At 40.1% G+C, this 19,486-nt stretch overlaps 1 protein-coding gene across 2 annotated transcripts in view; it reads right to left on the minus strand.

The window, feature by feature from the left end:
• Positions 1-476: 476 nt before the first annotated feature.
• Con (leucine rich repeat protein connectin) overlaps positions 477-19,486 on the minus strand; it is a 46,036-nt gene continuing 27,026 nt past the window's right edge. For both annotated transcript variants that reach the window (XM_017139419.3, XM_070215242.1), the window contains exons 4-5: positions 18,612-18,828; positions 477-4,032 (exon numbers count right to left, since the gene is read on the minus strand). In XM_017139419.3, coding sequence (XP_016994908.1) covers positions 3,182-4,032; positions 18,612-18,828 — 1,068 coding nt within the window. In that variant the 3' untranslated portion in view covers positions 477-3,181. The remainder of the gene's footprint in view (positions 4,033-18,611; positions 18,829-19,486) is intronic.

Raw genomic sequence — 19,486 nt, forward strand, 5'->3', positions numbered from 1 at the left:
AGCTTATCCGCGAAACGATGTGCATACAACTTTATTATTAGGGCAACGCGGCGTATGAGTGATGTGGGTTGGAGGGGGGGAGCGGCATTAATGGGCTGGCAATTTCTTATGCCCACCTGAATAATGGCAAAATGGCGCAACGAACGAACGTCGGTGAAACGTATGCCTCAGTCAATAATGAAATTTAGCAAAATATCCTCGCGCACAAAAGAATCGCGAGTCCTGCGGCGTTGAATTTTCCGAATTTTTTCGACGGGGGAAGCTTTGCATATTTTACGGCGCCATCGAGCCATGTGCCGAAATGTTTTGTGCGCGCTTAAATTGCGGAAGTGATAAACAGGCGGCTCCGGTCCAGGAAGCATTTTAATATTTCAAGTTTTACTCAAGGCAGCAGCAGCGGCAGAAGATGCTTTGTGCTTTGCGAGCACAGCAAAAGCAAGACAATAAAATAAAATCAAGAGAAGAGAAACACTGGGTTTTTGGTTTATTTTTTTTACATTAAATATATTTAGATGGTTTTTCTGTCAAAATTGTTTTCTGGTTTTCCATGGGCGGCGACCTCAAAATGGCGTTGGGACTTTAAGAGGGGGCTGAGGCTACAGCGAAAAGTAAAAGTTAAACAAAATATTGCAGTTGGAATGTGTTCTGGTTTGAGGCCTTTTTTTCTTATTTTTTTTTGTGTAGTGCCACGCCCTCTCTTTGCCATCCACACGCCTTAATGATTCCCCTTGCATTCATGGTCTCTTATTTTTTTGTGGGTTGGGGTTGACATTTCGGTTTCGGTTTCAATTTAGCAAACTTCTTACATCAAGTACATTTATATTTCGGTTATAATTATTTGCTTCTTGCTTGCCGTTCGCTCTGTGTACATTTAAGTTAAAATAATTAAGTAAGCTACATTTAGTTGTTAATATTTAAAAATTACTTTACTCGCTGCCTACTTCCATGCGCTGCTTAGCTACAGTTACAAAATAGAGGAAATACAAATGATGTGAAAATGGCAAACAAAACAACCAAACATTTATAATATCTTAGGCAACAAGAGGAACGCAAAATCTTTGGTTAAAATTTCTCAATTCTTAAGGCTAAACATTAATTTAAATCATTAATTTATTACAAGCATTTAATGCATTAGACAGAGTGGACAGAAATTGAATTGAATTTCGCCCGACTCCTTGAGGCAACTGAAAATCCCTTCACAATCTCTGGCATAGTAACTTCGTGACAATCGAGAAACGAACTGAGTGTAAAGTGGCTGAGTATCAACAATATAATGAAATTAGTGCCCTGCTTAGATAGAAGTTTTCTTAGATTTCACTGTTATTTTCTTCATTTTCATTTTCACATTTATAATTCTTGGTTTTTTTGGGTTTTTTGTGTTTAAGTTCTTAGTGGCTAATCAAAACACTAAATACATTTAGCTTATATCCATTTACTTAAAATAGTTTTGTGTTTTCTGTTTTGCTCACGTCTATTTCATTATTTCGCTTGTCTCAAGTGCTTTGAGTTCGCCTCGCCTTTATTTTTCCCGACACTTTTCCGCGTTTTCCTCCCAGCTTTTCCTGCTGTTCGCTTTCACTTCACTTATCTGCTGATTGTCCACTAAAACTATGCTTGCTCCTTATGCTCGGCGCTCTACTTTTCTGGCTTTCCCTTTCTTTCCGGGGATTTCTGTGTGTAAGCTGTTGCCCGTTTTTTTACACAATAAATTTGCATTTGGTTTTTCGCTTACTTTAAACTTCTCTTTGTATATGAATTATTAAACACATTAATCAAACAGTATTTTTTTTTAGTTTTTTCTATTTTTTGTTGGTAAATCATAGTTTTGTGCATAATTAAATACGTAATAAATTGCCAAATAAAGTGTAATATGCATCCGCCGTAATTTGAATGCACGAATCGTCGGCTTTGGTTTTTTGGTTTTTCTCTAAAAGTGACATTACCCTTTCCCCCAGCTTGCGCATTCATTACAATACAATTAAACATACAGTATTTTCCTTTTTTCCATATAAATATTTTGTATATATTAGCATAATTTACCTTTATATATTCAGTCTTAAGCTACAAAAATCGTTATGCATATTTCTGTTTTGGTTTTTTGTATTATTATTTTATCCTCTTTATGCCTTTGTTTGCTATAATTTGAATCTATTCAAATAAGTTATATAAATTCGCAATGTATTCATATTTTTATTTCTTGTTTTTTACGTTTACATTTTCTGGTGCGGCGAAAGTAGGAGAAAAGCAGAAGAGCGTTTTTCCCGTGGCGAAAAACTCTATTTATCCGTGGGGTTTTTGTGGGGGAAATTCAGGCGACGGTTGTAGAGGGTAGCAAATAGTCTTACAAACTAAAAAGCAGACTTAAAATCTAAAGAGAACTGCGGGGTGGCCGGGAATATTACGTTTACCTATTACATTTATCATTTATCGACTATCTGCTATCGTCTATTTGCCTATCGACTATCGGCTATCGTTGCAACTTTCAGCGATTGTGTGTCATTTTCTGCGTTTGCTTTTGCGTTTATCTTACAGGCATGCCTCATTTTAGTGGTTTTTTGGCCAGCTCTGTCTGTCCACCTAAGACGTTTAGCGCTTTCCAAGTTTTACTGTAGTATGTACCTTGCTCAAGTAAACCAAATGTGTCACTATTGCTAACCGTTTAAACTAATTCTATGTAGTAGAGTGTAGTGTGGTAGTCGTCATCCTGCGGTTGAGTAGAGTATCTCTTGTTTTAAATGAAACGCCAGTTTGCTCGGAGGTTCTCTTTTTGGGTTCGTTTTGGGCTTTGTAGGTTTCTATATCTCATTTTTCAATCTGAATCTGAATCTGCTGCTGAAGTTGTTGGTGAAAAGTCGAGAGTCTATCATTACAGCTATCAGCTAGGTTTATAGTAGTAAATTTATCGAATTTCGTTACCCCTTTTTACATATTTACAGGACTCTGGTAGCTGGTATCTTTCGTGTGTATTTATCGTGTGTTGAAGCTCGTTTCCCAAGGGCACCACATCTCCAAGACAGTATGTACAATGTAGAAAAGAGCTCGAAAAATTATCGAAATTTCGATTAATTTTTGATATTTTATATTTTTCTCCATTGAAACATCTATATATCGAAAATATCGATTGTTTTCAAGCTCTAATGTAGAACCAAACGTTAGGGTCACCATTTAGGCGATGGAGTATTCAACCCCGGCTGAGTGTTAGTGTGAGAAGTAGGGTTACCATGATCATACCGATACCCTGGAATAATCGATCTGCTCCTGCCGTCGACATATCCTGACCCACATTGCTGCGCACATCCATGAGATCTCGGGACAGGGGCAGCTCGGTGGGATCGCTCAGTTCATCGTGGCAGGGCAGCATTTCCGGTTTCAGCAGGAACAACTTGATGTAGATGGCGTTCTTCTTGCCCAGCATATCCAGGGCATCGCCGGACGCCGAGTGAGACGGCGTCATCAGGACATCCACATCGTTGTGATTGCTACCCACGACCACGGGTGAACCGGCTCCATAGAAACCCTGCTTGTGCAGGCTGAGATTGTCATCGAAATCCAAGCCATGGCCCAGGGACATTCCTCCATTGCTGTTGTTATCATCGTAGTAATCGTATCGCTTGTGAGTAGGAGCCACTGCCGCCAGGTCCTTCGACTTAAGATCCTCCTGCTGGCGCTTCCTCCTCTTCGATTCCACCACATTCTCGGCAAACTGCCGTTGTCCTCGCAACGCCTGCCGGGATCTGCTCGCTGACAAATGCTTCCTGGACTCATCGAGGCTGGTCAGACCACTGTAGCTGCTGCCCACCACACTGTTGCCCACGCCGCCCATGCTGGCGCTATTGCTGCCAATCGCCGTGAATCCGCCCACGTTCAGCTCGTCCAGGATGCTCGAGGGCACGGGGTCCACAAAGTGCGACAGTTTGGGGTCCTGCAGCGTGCAGTGCAGCTCCTCCAGCGAGTCACGCAGCTGCAGGTGACGTGTGCGATTTTTCAATTCGAAGATCCACTGCAGACGACAGTCGCAAATGAATTTGTTGTCTGCGGAAGACAGGTGGAAAAGGAGAAAACGAGAGGGGGTTAAATATAACTTTCAGGCTGGCGGGTTTTCACTGAAATTGCTTTTGTCAAATCGTCGCCCGGAAAACCGATTGTCCAAGTCTGAATGCCTGTCCGAATGTCTGTGTGCCCGAATGTCTGAATGCCCAGGTAAGCGAATGATTTCCCCCTCAGCTGCTAAGTGGCCGACTGCAACAATTGGCTGTCATTTGATGGCCGATTGCCACTTCAGCCGAAGGTGCACTAAAAAAATATTTATATTATTCCTAAAAATAAAGTGTTACTAATTTCTATACAACCTATCAAAAAATTGGATGGTAAATTTTTTGAAAGGTTGTATAGAAATAAAGAAAATGGTGTGAGGAGGAATATATTTTTTATGAACCCCAAAATATAGTCCCGTATAAAAACTAATTATGCAATTTGCATTTTTAAAAATGTATTTTTATCCAAAATCAAAAATTAATAGCATCTTTAAAATCAAGATAATACATTTTTTGGAGTTTTCATAAATATGCTTCCAAGTTCTATACAATGTTTTCCTATTCTAAAACTCATATTTCTTGAAGTTCAATAAATATCCTAATATTAAATTTTCAAATATTAAAAGTTTAAATTAATCTTATAATATCAATGTTATATATAACAAGCTTAAATTTATCTTATAAAATCAAGAATATATCTCTGAATTTTCTTAGTGCACGGCTCTAAACTCCGGCTTCAGCTTGGCTGAATCCTGCCAGCCGCTTTAAATGATTTTACCCACGTTTCAGTCCGGAATCGAAGTTGCAGACGGAGTTGGATTAGGAGTAGGAGCAGGAACAGGAGCAGAGGGAGGACCGGGAGCAGGAGTCGGATGTCGATGTCGTTGTCATTGGGGCTGCTCCTCACGTTAAACGCCTCAATGACATTTCCAATTTGGACAGCAGCCTCCTCTTCTCATTCGGGAGCATTCTGGATTGCAGCCGGGGTTTTGACCAGGCCCGTCTGTTGGCCAGCGTATGTCAGTCAGTTGGACAGCCAGCTTCTCCTACTCCAACTCCAAACTTATCCTCCTCTTCCTACTCCAAACCCAACTGACTGTTGTCAATTATTTTGCAGTCCGCCTGGCCATGCGTGGCCCTAATCTGCCCCAGCCTTCCTTCGGAAACCCCTTTCAATTTGCCGTTTGGTTAGAGGACATGGGCTCCAAATTGAGCGGATAAACAAGTGCCAGAGTGGATCTAATCGCCGACAATGGTCTAATGAATAAATCAAATTACGTTTCAATGGGCTTCCTTTCCCGAAGGAAGCTTCGGTCCTGAAAGGCAGCTACCCCCGTGGGTATAATTAGGCCCAAACACTGTGTGACACAGTTTGCCCTGTCAACAAGTCGCATAATTAGCATAAGCGTTACGAAAAATATTGACTAACTGGCAAGCACATACGACATCATTATCAGGAAAAAGGGAGGAGGATAAGTCAGTCAGCCAATTGAGTTGCCATATGAGTTTTCCGGGCCAAAAAGGGAGTCCTTTCCTTTCTTTCTCCTCTCCAAGTGACAATAATAATCCGAGGCATATTTTTGTAGTCCGGCCAAAAACTTGCTGCCCCAAAACGACGACAAAAGGAAACTTTGCTTTGCAAAATAGTTGGCAAATTAGTGAAGGGCTGGGGTGCCGAGAGGGGTGAAGGGGAAAAGCCAGTCAAAAATTCTAATTTTCCATATGAAAGCATGCAAAAACCATAAATAAAGTTAAATATGCACAGCCGGAGGGGAAAAGTGGAGGAAGAGGAGAACTACACTTGGAAGCCGGTCCGGAAAAATGCTGGAAAAATGGCCAACGACTTGGCAACATTTAGCAAGCAAATTACAACAAAATTAACATGATAATGAAGTGACCCCAGCTGGGTGGAAAATGCTGTGGAAAATGCTTAGGAAGTGGGTGAGGATGTGGGTGGGTGGCTTTTGCAGCTGCCAGCTGTTCGCAGCTGATCAAATGACAATGACTTGCCCCCACAGACAACGTTCGTTCGTTCCATAAAAGTGCTTAAAAAAATAGAAATTACAAAAAATACATATAAAATATAAAATGAGGAGGGCGAGTACGATGGCGAGGACACTAGACTGTCGTACTTTGTGTGCCATAAAATACTTTTATATTTTTAATGATACTTGGCCAAAGCGGTAGGAAGTGTTTTGGTCTGCTGCACACACTCCGGCACACACACACACCTCACCCCTCTTTTGGCATGCAATGAACTCCCACTCCCTCAACCCACGACGACCACGCCCCCTTATTGCTATATATGTATATGCAGGGCCAGAGAACTGCGGCTGTTAGTCAACTAGATGACTTTCAACTTTAACAGCTCCGGCTTCTCATCCCTTTTATAAAGCACTGTGAAAAAATACTTATACAAATAATATATTATGTACAGACCACGGCTAGTTTTATAAGTTATTTAACTAGTCCCTTAATTCTAATATCGAACAAATAAAAAAATCAGGAATATATCGTACATAGGAAAAAAAAGTAAAATAATACAAAGCTCAATCCCATGAAAGAAAAAAAATTGGATTTAACAAAATCTTTTTTTATATAAAATAGATTTTAGTAAACGCAATCCTCTTTTATGTGTTCTGATTTATTTTATGACATTTTAAACATCTAAATTTATTTCAAATATCAATTAAGAATCCCTTAGTAGTTTTTTAAGTGCATGATGACGCTTTAGCTTTTCTTTCATTTCGGGTTGGAAATTTGGTGAAGGGGGCCAGGAAACTGTCGGAAACGTTTTTACGGTTAGCAAAGGACATTTACATACACACTGACAACTGGCACACACACAGTGGGAGGACCTGCTCCACATGCACACACATGCGTCTGTGTACATTAAATTTTATTATTGTCATTTTCATGGCGTCGTCGGTCGGTTGGATTCGGACTGGGACTCGAACTCGGACCCCTTTTCCTTGCCATTTTCCCGCCCGTAACTTTTCGGTCAGCTCTATTTGCATAAGTTCAGTGAGTGTGTGTGTCTGTATGTGGTGCAGCCAAATTAGACTCCAACTTTGTTTGGTCAGTTTTAATGGCAATGTGTCTGTGAGGCATTTCATGTGTTGAAACATATTCATAATTAGTTGTCAGTTCGGAGCGGTTCGTTTCGGAGACAGGAGAATATGTGGACTGGACTCCTTTGATTGGCTTTGTTTGCACAAGATGTTTGGCTCTTTAAAGGATATTATTTTACACTGGCTAAAATAGCAGCAATCCCTCATCATGATGACTCCTGACAGCCTCTGTTTCCTGTTCCTTTTTTGGGCGTGCGAACCCTCTAAATGGCCTTTCATTAACATTTATTTTAAATTTAATACACTAAAACTGAAGACCCCGAAAAAAGTTTCAAAAGGAAAGGCAAAAATTTGCTTTAATTGGTTGGTTTTAGGTGCCGGTACCCCGCATTTCCCGACTACCTTCCCTACATATATTGAAAAGCGCAAAGAAATGTTCTCCCCTTTTTTTCCCCCTTTTTTTGGTTGAGGGGTGGAAATATCAACACAAACGCCCCCAAATCAGCACAGCTGCTGGCCTACTTTTAAGGCCTTTGTTTCACTCTGGACTACGGTTTTTCGGACTCCTCTTTTTAAAATCCTCCCCTCCACTCCACCTCATCGTCGGGGTCACCAGGAATCCATGAATGCCGCGCTGCTTTGTTTGAAATCAGCTCATTTTTCGGCGGCCTGGCCAACTGGCCAACACCGGGCTTTTGGCCAACTGGGAAAACTGGTAGCTGTAGTTGGTAGTAACCAGTTACCAGGAGCTGGCTTCGTTTGCGGTGCTCGGGTTTGGACCGTGGACCGCCTTTGGCTGCCACCAGGGGACAGCACGCACAGTTGCCAGTTACCAAGTTGCGAGGGGGCGGTTGAGGTCAAGGGGGCGTGGCATTCGTAATTCTCTATGTGAATGTGTGTGTGTGGAGGACGGACCAGCTCTCCTGAGGATTTTATCATTTTTTATTACATTTCTCGAGAGCGCTATGTATGCAAATGAAGTCGAAAGTTTCGCTTTGTATAGTTGCTAGTTGCTTTTGTTGTTGGCGGATGAGTAGGGGAGCTCCAGAGTTCCCGAGTTGTAGAGCTGGTGATAAAGGCAAGCTTGTTTGGGAAGGCGTGAAGGGGAGCGATTCCACTCATTGGCTTTGGATACTCTTTTGTTCGGTTGATGTATACACAGCTTCGAAGGGAAAGTTATTGATGCAGAGACCAGCAAAAGGGCCAGTTAAATTTTTGAAGAATATTTATGGGTTTTACACATTTATCAGGATAAAAGAGAAAGCATTTATAAGAAAATATAAATATTGTTAAGTTTGGAAATAATTAAAATTTTAAAAGGGAATATTCGAGTTTTTCTAGATAATATTTTAAACATTTTTTGCCCCTAAAATTTTAATTTTAAAATTTAAAAATCAATATAAACCCAATAACAGTTGTAATTAGGAAACATTTCTATATAGACTCAAGTTATTTTGAAAAAATATATAAAACAAAATGAAACCAATCTTTGATCTAAGTTAGAACTTAAACCTCCATCCCTGTAAACCTTGTTAATTAGCAACATTTTATTTGGGCAATATTCACTCCCTGACATTCCCATAACATTCTAATTTGAAGTTTATCCATCTCAGTGTCCAAGTTAGTCGTTGTGTTACTTTCCATTGCCCCTCGATTTCCCTCCAACTTTTCGGCAAGTTCTTTTATTTGTCCATCCGAGGGGAAGCCCTCAAATTTGTGGACCTTCTTCGTGCCGCCTTTTTTTAATGAGCTTCATTTTCAGAGTTTTTCCTTCGGTCGTTTTATATTTTTTTTAGTTGCTGCTTCTTGTTTTCTGGCTTGTTATGGGCTGTGTGTGATTTTGCCGGCTCATTCGCATTGCGTGTATTTAATTTTGTTCGTCCCTTTTGGAGCGTTTCCCGGCAATTTTCACCAAGTTCATTCAAAATCAAATGGGGTTCCACTAAGTTGGGGCCAAAAGTGGCGGAAGGAAGGCGACGCAGCAGCAGGAGAAGCCATTGAAAGCCATTTGAATGGCCGTCGCTTTTCTCGCCAATTTTCTTTATTTGGCCAAGTGAATGCGCCGCTCATTGAATGTTTTTTATTAGGCCAAATGAATGCGAGCTGCTACAGGAAGTGGACTAAACTGGAAGTCCTCTTTTTTGTGCCCTTTTATTTTTTTAAGCCGTAAAAATGTATATATAACACTGGCGAGTTGAATTTCCCTCAATGTTTTGTAGTTTGTAATTTTAATAACATTCTGGGGTTTTTTCCGCCAGGATTTTTCAATCAGAAAAATCGGAAAAAATTACACTTTATTTCTTTCATATCAAATTATTTTCGGCAATCGAGCGTAAAGTCAAATAAGCAGTCGGCGAGATCAAACGGGCAACTGGCAAAAGGGAAAGTCATTGCAGGCGATTTAACAACTATGCCCGGGGATAAATATTTTATGAAATCGCATAAACAAATCAAAGACGAATCACAGAAGGAAAATCACTTTCCCAAAAAAAACCAGGGGAAAAAACGAACTTAGGGGGAGGCTTAAATCAGAAATCAAGGGCGGCGATCAAATATGACCACTCAACCGCGTTGAGACTCAAACATTAGCCTTCGAGCATCTTTGCCAAAATATTTGCACAGCTGGGGGGTTAGATTTTCCAGGGAGGAGCAGGGGTTGTCTATACAGGAAGAGGGTACGCGAGTAATGTGTTTGTTATATGGTAAATCGCATAAAAAATACAGACAACTCATAGGGGGTAGTTATATATGGTCATAACAATAACAACTTGTTACCCCTGATCCACTGGCGATTGCCGGCCTAATGTTTGCCAAAATAGCCCCCCCAAAATCATTCCCCTCTTCGAAATTGAATTGTATTTAATAAAATATACAGAGAGGGTGGCCCCAGGGGTAGAAAGAAGTATAAATAAGTAATGAATCCATTGTTATTGCTCTGTGATTTGCCAAGTCAAGTGGATACGGCTCATCCCTGCAAGGATGGTCCCTGTTTTTTTAGCAGTCTATTATCGGTTGGGAGATATGCATTATATGGGGGGAGGCGACACTGGCCATATATCAAGCATCAAGCTGACATAAATTGTCCGCTTGATCGAGGGGATTGGGGGTGGGATTGGGGGATACTATGACCACTATAACCCGGTGCACCGTGCAGTTGGCCATCCATCAATGCCAACACTCTCATGTCCGCATCGCCTGTCATCCCCGATATATCGTTTCACTGGACTGTAGTCTCTCTGCCTCCTCCTCGATATATATGCGGATATATTGCAAATTGAAATTATTACATAGTGTAAACTCTGGCAAGCAGTTCCTTGCCATCTGTTTATTTATGGGCCATTCTGCACTGCTAATCGATGCGATGGCCGACGGGCCCAGAGTTATGCGACACTCCATATATTTTATCGAATGCGGCATAAGTTGGCCAAAATATTCAATTAAATGCTAGTCGGTTGGTCACAATTTATGTTTGCCCAGTGCGCCGGACTAATGAGTTTTGGCCCCTGTTAATATCGGATGGGAAACTATGCAAATAAATAAACCTGGACGAGAGTTATGTATGTGAGCCAACAGACAGTTTCTCGTGTTGCAGGTACACGGTAAATAAAAACCATAGCAATGATTTATGGCCTATTAATTAGTTTTGAATGGAAAATAGATATTGGTTCGATTTATTTTATGGGAATTTAAGTGAAATAGATAGGAGTAATTAATTGGTATAGGATAATGTGCTAAAACGTACTCTAAACAATTAATTTCTAATAATATTTGACTAAAAATAAATTGCTCTCAAAAATTCAAAATTAGATTTAAGGTTTAACTAATTTGTATTTTTAATTGAAAATAATTTTTTGGTACCATTTCCCTAGACCAAAGGTATTCCATAAAATCCGTAGTCTAGTAATAAAATTGGATTTAATAAAAATCATTACAGTAGTAAGAACGATTTTTGGCTTGTATAATAATGATATATATTTACCTACAACTCTCTTATTTTCCAACAGTTTACTTTACAATTACAAAGCCTCTCTAGTAAATACTCTCGGTTCAACTTAAATGTTTTCCCCTGTGCATTCCATTTTTAATGATGTCTTTCCCCAGGCTTAGCTGTTTACTGTCAAAGCCGAAACGAGTATTGATGAAGGTGTTTGCTCAGAGCACACATCCTGCGAGCTGGGAGGAGAACATGGTATGCTTCGGTGATTCATCCATCGAAGGTTGTTCTAAACCAAACACAAACCGGCAAATTAGGCAAAGCCAGCGAGTGGCAACAACACATTCCAGTACATCAACTACTGACGAAAAACCACAGGCAAAACATTACCCCTAGGTAGTTGGAAAATTCAGTGGGGGTGGCAAATTCTGGGGGCGTGCATATATTAAGATAGATTACCTCACTCACACACATGTCGTCGCATAAGTGCTCCAATGACAGCCCCCAATTCGCATTAAAAGCAGAGCCAAAGCCAAAGGATCCCTCGGAATCCAGGCGGCTTTATGCGGGAAATTAACACGCCTAATGCCCGGGCACCTTGAAGTGCGCATAAATTATAAACAAGCTTCATTATCCCACCGCTGAAATGCCGTCGAAATGTTGTCGTCAAACTTTAAGGCCTCTCGGCCCACCAACTATGCGACTTTGCCGCTGCTGACAATTATAATAAATTTAGTTAATAAAGCGCGTTAATGATCAGCCATCAGCAGAAGCAGAGACCCAGAGCCCTGGCACTAATCTCCAGCAGTATCTATATCTGTGTATCTATGTATCTATATCTATGGCCTGGCATATGCAAAGGCTTAATTGCCGCCTGGGCCAAATGACACGGACAGAGGCTAAAAGTTTCCGGCTCTATTGTCAGCTAAGCCAGAGATTGGATTAAGTTTTCGGTACACTAAAATAAGAAAATATAATATTTCAATTAAAAAAAAAAGTTTAATAAAAATAAGTATAAATAAATGCATATAAATTCAAATAAATAAAAATTAATGTAAAAACTTAATATTGAGGAAACACAATAGATGTAAAATTTTAAAGTCGTTAAAAAATTAAAAAAAAACGCGAAAAATAGTTACATTGAATATGAAATTTAATTATGAGCCTTATGCGATTATTTGTCAGTGTAGTGAAATATCTGGTTGGCTAACTAAAGCCAAGTGCCAGTCAACTGAAGACTTTACCACTTAATACCAAGCCAAGCGCTTTTCTTTCGCTTAAAGTTTGTCCTATAAAATACATGCAGCTGATGGGAAAAATGTGGAAACACATGTGAGAGTGGAAAGCTCCCCCCGAGGCGCAAAAAGTTGTCCAACATTATACAATAAAAACTCATTAATAATATGCATTTAAGTTATAATTGAACTACTTAATGTGGCCGACGGCTTTGAAAGCGAGTGAGTGAGAGTGTGTGGGGGAAATTGCATGAATATGTCCATTAGCTCCCAGGAAAACCAACTGACTGACTGACGGATGCCCCCTCTACTACCGGAATTATCCGCAATTTCCCCCGGCATTCATTCATTGTTTGTTTTAAAAGTATGCCAGGCGGCGGTGCTGGAGTGCATAGTTTCAGTTTTCATTCAATCGAATTGTTGCCTGCGGCTGTAGAAAAAAAGGTGCGTAATTAAAACGGTGCCCGGGCGAAAGACAATTAAATGCATGCCGCGCACTGTCGAACAAAAGATGAGCGATGAGTTTGCGTTTAATTACGTGGACAGGCGGCGGAGATTTTAATTTATGATGCGTGAATTTCGAAAGCTGGCTAAAGGATGGGCGGGTGGCCAAGGAAGTGCGGAAATTGAATTCTAAAATATTTATAGCATGGCTCCATCCTTTTGGCTTCTACTTTGTGAGTGATTTATGCAGTGCTCAGCAGCAAATTGCAAATGAAACGCAATGAAACGAATCGAAACGGAATGAATTACTACTTATGCATGCATGTTCGCCACATAAACACACACAGCACTCCGCCAAATATAGAAATCTATATATATACACGGAGAAAAATACAATCTAAAATTAAGAACGCTTGTTCATAAATTAAGAAATTAGTCAAAAACAATTGTTTATAAATTTGGACTAAATGTTTCTAAATCAAGAAAAATCTTTATCTTTATAAACTTTTTTAAAAAAAAAAAAATAAAACATTAAATATTGTTTATTTTATTTTCTCTTTAAAAAAAAAACAAAACGGACTTTAATCAAGAAGAAATCAAGGTGTCTTAAATTAATAACTTTTTTATTATCTTTAGACCGGTTTTTATATCATAAAAACAATAACAAATTAAAGATTGTTTTCATTTATTTTCCTCAAAAACGTTCCTATATGTAGACTGGGCTTTTACCTCAGTGTAGAGATGGCCTAGTCCCATCAAATCGGAGACCCACTTATTAGTCTGGCTGGACACATGTTACACAATGCTGAGCCATAGATTTATGGCCGGCAATCATCGGGATTTGCAGACAGGACATGCAGGACATGGAGGACTTTCGGGACATGGAGCAACTGCTGCTGCTATCCTGACATTGACTATTGAAAGTCAATTTCGGGTGCGTGCCACACGCTCATTTGTCCAGTTTATGGCCAACATCATTTGTTTTCGCCATTTTTGCCAATGAGGCGCAAACGCCTTTTATGCGTTCCAATAAATTCTCGCTTCCGGCATTCGGAAAAACTCCCTAAATATCCCTAATACCTGTTTATTGTTGCAGTTTCCCAGTGAAAACTGAGCGCTGTGTGTTTACAAGGCTGCTGATGCTGCATTACAAATGAGCACCGGCCGTTTCAAAGTTGAAAGTTTAATTTGCTGCCTAGCTGGGCAATTTAACTGCCGAAGGGTCAGCGTTGCATAATATTAGGCTTAAATCAGGGGAATTTTCTCTATTAAGTGGCTTAAAGAGGCGTGTATTCGGGTGACAGTCACCTCTTTTAAGTGCTGGCAAATTAATCAGTTGACTAATTATTGAAATTTACAACGAGGTAAACATGTTTAGTTAACCCTAAGGAGAAAACTTAATTTAATAATGCTGAAACTGGGACCTTGTGGCTTTTAGTTTCCTTATTAATTATTTTGGCAAGGTTAAACTCAGAATATATAATCCAACTGGCCTTTAATCTTTCGTTACTTGCAAATCGATAAGTAACCTGAAACATTTTAACCTCGGTTAAAACAAATATTATTTCATGTCCCCTTTTTCTGTGTTTGGCCTCATGAAAATTTATGAACTCCGGGATTTTACAATTCTCCATTAAGTGCTGCGAGGCCAACAGAAAACAGAAACTGAAAGCCGAAATGGGGTGGACCAAATAATCAAATTGCAGTTTCCAGCTGTCAGTTTTTACATTCATGTTTTTCGGTTATTTTCTCGGCAGACCGGCAAAAACACAGAGGGCTTGGAAAAAAATCTGTTAGAAATCCTATTTATATTTCGAAACAATAACCATTCAATTCCATCTAACGACTGGGTCGCTGGATGCTGGACGCTGGCCACCGGCGAGCATAACGAACCAATTGAGCTGGCCACGATCCTTTGGGGGGCGGTGGGGCGGTAACAGGGCGCGGCATTTATTAGCAATTGCTATGGCGGCGCCTTCTGTACAAAAATTCCCCAAACAAGCAGCCTTTAAAGCGGAAAAGGACATGAGGCACAGGACATTGGGCGGTAGACGAGACCAACAGGACACCACAGGCGCGACGACACAAACAAAACGTGATTCGCATACAAATAAACAAGGATACAAAGGATTCCATTCCTCCACCACCCACACAGGCACACACAATCGCACACACACATGACCCTTTGGGGCCTCGGAATTGAAACAAATGCCACAGTGCAGGGCGTGCCTATAAATTTTTCACCAAATACATTGGCCATAGGTGCAGTTGCAGTTGCAATAGCAATGTTCGGGTGGCTCGATGGGTGGTGGCTCAGATACCAGCATGAGTGGGTGTGGTTCACGGGGCTCAAAAGGTCCGTGAAATGGCCAACTGGGGCATTGTTTAGGGGCCGGCGCTCAACTGCCCGCACACGGACAACATTTGAATGCAAAGCAGGCTTGGCCGGCGGTTGATGTCACTCCTCAATCAAACACTTAAAAAAAAAGAAGTCACCCGAAGTCAAAAAAATACATATTTATATGGCTTTTCAATAATTTTCCGTAAGCTAGATTTAATATGGATGATAAATAAATAAAAGTACCAATTGCACTAAAGGACTTTTATTTTTAAACAATTATAAAATAAAAGAGAGCGTCTAAAAGTATGCAACACCATTTTTTAAGCCCTAAAGTGATATGAATTAATAGAAAAAACGACTATCCTTTATTTGGTGCATAATTCTGGGCACATATTTTAAGAGTGATTTAAAATGCCAAGTTATTTCTGTGGCCTACCATAATTCCCAAGTTATTGTAGAAATTTATAAAATAATTTAACAAAGAATTTAATTACAAAAATATTATAAAGATATGGGAACATAGAAAAATCTAAAAAATCTAAAAAATCCTTGAAAAAACACAAACCAACTTACAACCAACAACAGCACACGGACAACATTTGAATGCAAAGCAGGCTTGGCCGGCGGTTGATGTCACTCCTCAATCAAACACTTAAAAAAAAAGAAGTCACCCGAAGTCAAAAAAATACATATTTATATGGCTTTTCAATAATTTTCCGTAAGCTAGATTTAATATGGATGATAAATAAATAAAAGTACCAATTGCACTAAAGGACTTTTATTTTTAAACAATTATAAAATAAAAGAGAGCGTCTAAAAGTATGCAACACCATTTTTTAAGCCCTAAAGTGATATGAATTAATAGAAAAAACGACTATCCTTTATTTGGTGCATAATTCTGGGCACATATTTTAAGAGTGATTTAAAATGCCAAGTTATTTCTGTGGCCTACCATAATTCCCAAGTTATTGTAGAAATTTATAAAATAATTTAACAAAGAATTTAATTACAAAAATATTATAAAGATATGGGAACATAGAAAAATCTAAAAAATCTAAAAAATCCTTGAAAAAACACAAACCAACTTATAGGACAACATTTTCTTTGCCTGCATCGATGCTCCAACCAACATGTCCCCAGAATCTCCTTGGCCAAGCTGCTTAGATGCCGCCTGTCAATGCCAATTACGAGCGGGTGCAGAGTTCAAGTGGCTGGCACAAATCACGGCGCGAAATGAAGAGTCAACTATCGACCTCTCGATGGTAGAAGCTCGTCCTCAGCTGGAGCTTGATGCATGTGCAGCAATTTCAGAGGCGAGTACATGCTGATCATTTGTCCAGGGATCCCCGGAAAATCCCCCCAACCGCCTGGAAAATCGTGTGACGAGCAGAGCAGAGCCGAGCATTTTGGCAAATAGTTTTGCCAACTGCCGCTCACCTTGATGGCAAATCCCTGGGTAGCCGGGCTGCCGAGGAATTCCATCAGCTGATCGATTAGTCGTTTGCCGGCGAAGCAAATACTTTCAACCGAGGGGAACGGGAATGCCGCCTGTCAGTGGAATGTGGCCAGTAGAAGTGGGAGTGGCACCCCCTCCCACCACCCACATGTCACGTTTTATGGCTGCCAGGGCGAGTTTATCTTTGGCCGACAGCGTCAACGTCTGTTGCGAGTCGAGTCCTCGTGAGTCCTCCCATGTCCTTGGCCATTTTGTTGCAATTTATATGTGCTTTTATGCACTTGAGTTGGCACACAGCCCCCCGAAGCTCCTCCCACCTTCGACACTTGGCCATCTCTTACTCGCTAAATTGAGCAGCATTTTTCCCTCAATTCAATCTGGGAAAAAAACTCAGATTCCGTTTGAAGTGTGACATAACATTTAGCCTCATTAGGCGTGCTACTAACTTGTACGCAAAAAGTTGTGCAAATTTAATCAGGAAATCAGAAAATCGTATGTAAATATTTGAACTTTAGGCTTTTGGCTCTAATGAAGCATTCAGCACTCAGCTTTTAGCATTAAAGGCCGGAAAATGTGCGAGAGAGTGCGGGGATAATCACTGCATATGAATTAAAAAGTTTTCGGGGTGGCGAATGCGAAAATATTTTGTAGTTTAAAGCAATTTGAAGTCATTTGTAGCCAATTTGCGAAAAGTCTGCGCATGTATGTGTGTGCCAATGCAATTACAGTTGCACACACACACAAATACATTTGTTTGGCAATGCGCTCAGCCATTCCGACGTTTCATCGTCACTCGTCCTTTTTGTTTTTTTTTTCTGCTGCCAGCTTTATTCCTTTTTTTCTTTCGTTTTTCCAACTGCAAATGAGTCATGCTAATGGCAAACCATTAGCAAAAATGCCACTGTATGGGTGAGGGTGATAATTAAGTTGTGTGCATGTGTGAGTTTGGTGTTTCACAGAAAGAGAGAGAGAAATGTGATTTTGAAGGCTGCGTTGTTAAATATTTAAATGTATTCCATGGGCGCAAAGCCATTCCATTCGCTTTGTTGTTGGCTGGCAAGCAGCATTTGCGTTTACGCCAAAGTCTAATTGCAACCTAAGCCCAAAATAAAATTACTAAAATTGCACACAAAGAAGGGGATTTTTTCAAGGTGCCGACCAAGTGGGTTAAACGTTTGGCCGGAGCCTTGAAAGTCTTTTTCTTTTCTATAATTTACGGGGAAAAAGAATCTAGAATTGATTGCAAAAAGTGCAGAAATTACTAGTGATTTAATATCACTTATAAAAGTGCCTAAAGGTATGCAGTGAAAAAAGAAAAAGTTAGATTTTGAGCTAACAAAAATATTCTAGCATACTTTCACGCACCTTAAAAAATTTAAAATTTTAAAATTCATTTAATTTTTTACTAAAATAAATTGAATCTTTACGATAAATAAAGCTCCAAACCCTCCACTCTCTATTACTTAGTCAAATTAGTTTCGTGGTCTTTCTCAGCTACACAAGTGGCAAAAATGCAAACCAAAATGACAGGCCACCAAACTGAGGACTTACTATTTCATTTTCATTTACCTTTAATTGGGCTAATCAACCCGCTAATTGCACTCGCTATTAGCCGCCGGGGCAAACCGAACTAAAGTGGTTGTTGGCGACAGGACAGGACAGCAGAGGACAGGCAGGCAGATATTTTATTGTTATGCGTTCGCGCCGCAAAGCACTTCAAAATTGCACTTTAATGACTAATTTAGACACATGCCGGGGAAAGGACATTAAAGGACGTTCGGTGGCAAGGACGTGAGAGCCGGGCGGAAGTGGAAGTGCACACTTGAGCAATGGCGATACGACATTTCCTTAATGAAGGCGAGGGGCATAAAAGTTGATGGCCCTCCGGCTCATTTGGCTGCACATATATGCACATAGAGCACATATGAACTAAACGGGGCCAACGGGGCGTATGTGTAATTATAACAAGTTCGGTCTTTTGACAGTGCTCCATTTTGTGCACTTGTCAGCTTTTTGTCACGTCTCCCCTGTCGCTCGATGGGCTGTCAAAGTTTCTGTTCTGTATCTTAGTTTTGGTCCTCTGAACCTCGACTCACCTGACACTAGCAGCTCACTGGTGCTGTTGACCAAATTGTCCATAATTGGCTGGAATGTGTAGAACGTCAGCGTTTCCAATTTGTTTGCCTGCACGTTGATGGACAGCAGGGCGGGGGTTCCCCTCAGCAGACCATTGTCGATTTTCTTCAGCAGATTGTTTCGCAGATTCAGGGTTTTCAGTGTATTCAGACCATCCAAAGCTCGTTCAGAAATTCGCTAAAAAAAAAGAAAAATTTTGTTAAGTTAAAAGGATTAGTTTCTAGTTTGTTCTTAAATTTGATTAAACATGAAAATTTTTTGTTTGCGGGTGCAAAATGTTATTCTCGCCACATAGCATAGAAAAACCCGAAAAATATTTTCGTGCTGCCATTTTTCCGCATTTCTGCGTATTATTTTCATTGTTTTTCACAGAGTTTCGCTTTTCGTGTGCGGCATTGTTGTTGTCATTGTCTTCATTGTTTGTTTGCCAATTTATTTATGTGTATGTATATGTGGCACATATACAAGCGCAATCACACCCATATACACGAACTCTTGTGTTTTCTCTGCTTTTTTAACTTGTATGTCCCAATTCGTTTGTCTTGAATTTTATTATACGGAAAAAAAGTGTTTTCTTTTATTTTATTTCTGGTTTCTGCTTATTTTGTTTTCTGTTTTCGGTTTTGTTTGGCTGAACAACGAAAGTGAAGGCGGCGTATTCCGCCATTATTTAATATTCAATATGCTTTGTCTGGGGAAATGGAAAAATTATGCATATTAAATGATGGCCTCCAAGGCGGAGGAAGTTCCCTGCGCTCCGGTGATGTGGCATTGAAAAATATAACCCACCATTCGCTTCATGTTTGTTTATTTGCCCAGATGATTGACATATAAA

Source organism: Drosophila takahashii, chromosome 3L (genome assembly GCF_030179915.1).
Source record: "Drosophila takahashii strain IR98-3 E-12201 chromosome 3L, DtakHiC1v2, whole genome shotgun sequence".
Lineage (NCBI taxonomy): Eukaryota > Metazoa > Arthropoda > Insecta > Diptera > Drosophilidae > Drosophila > Drosophila takahashii.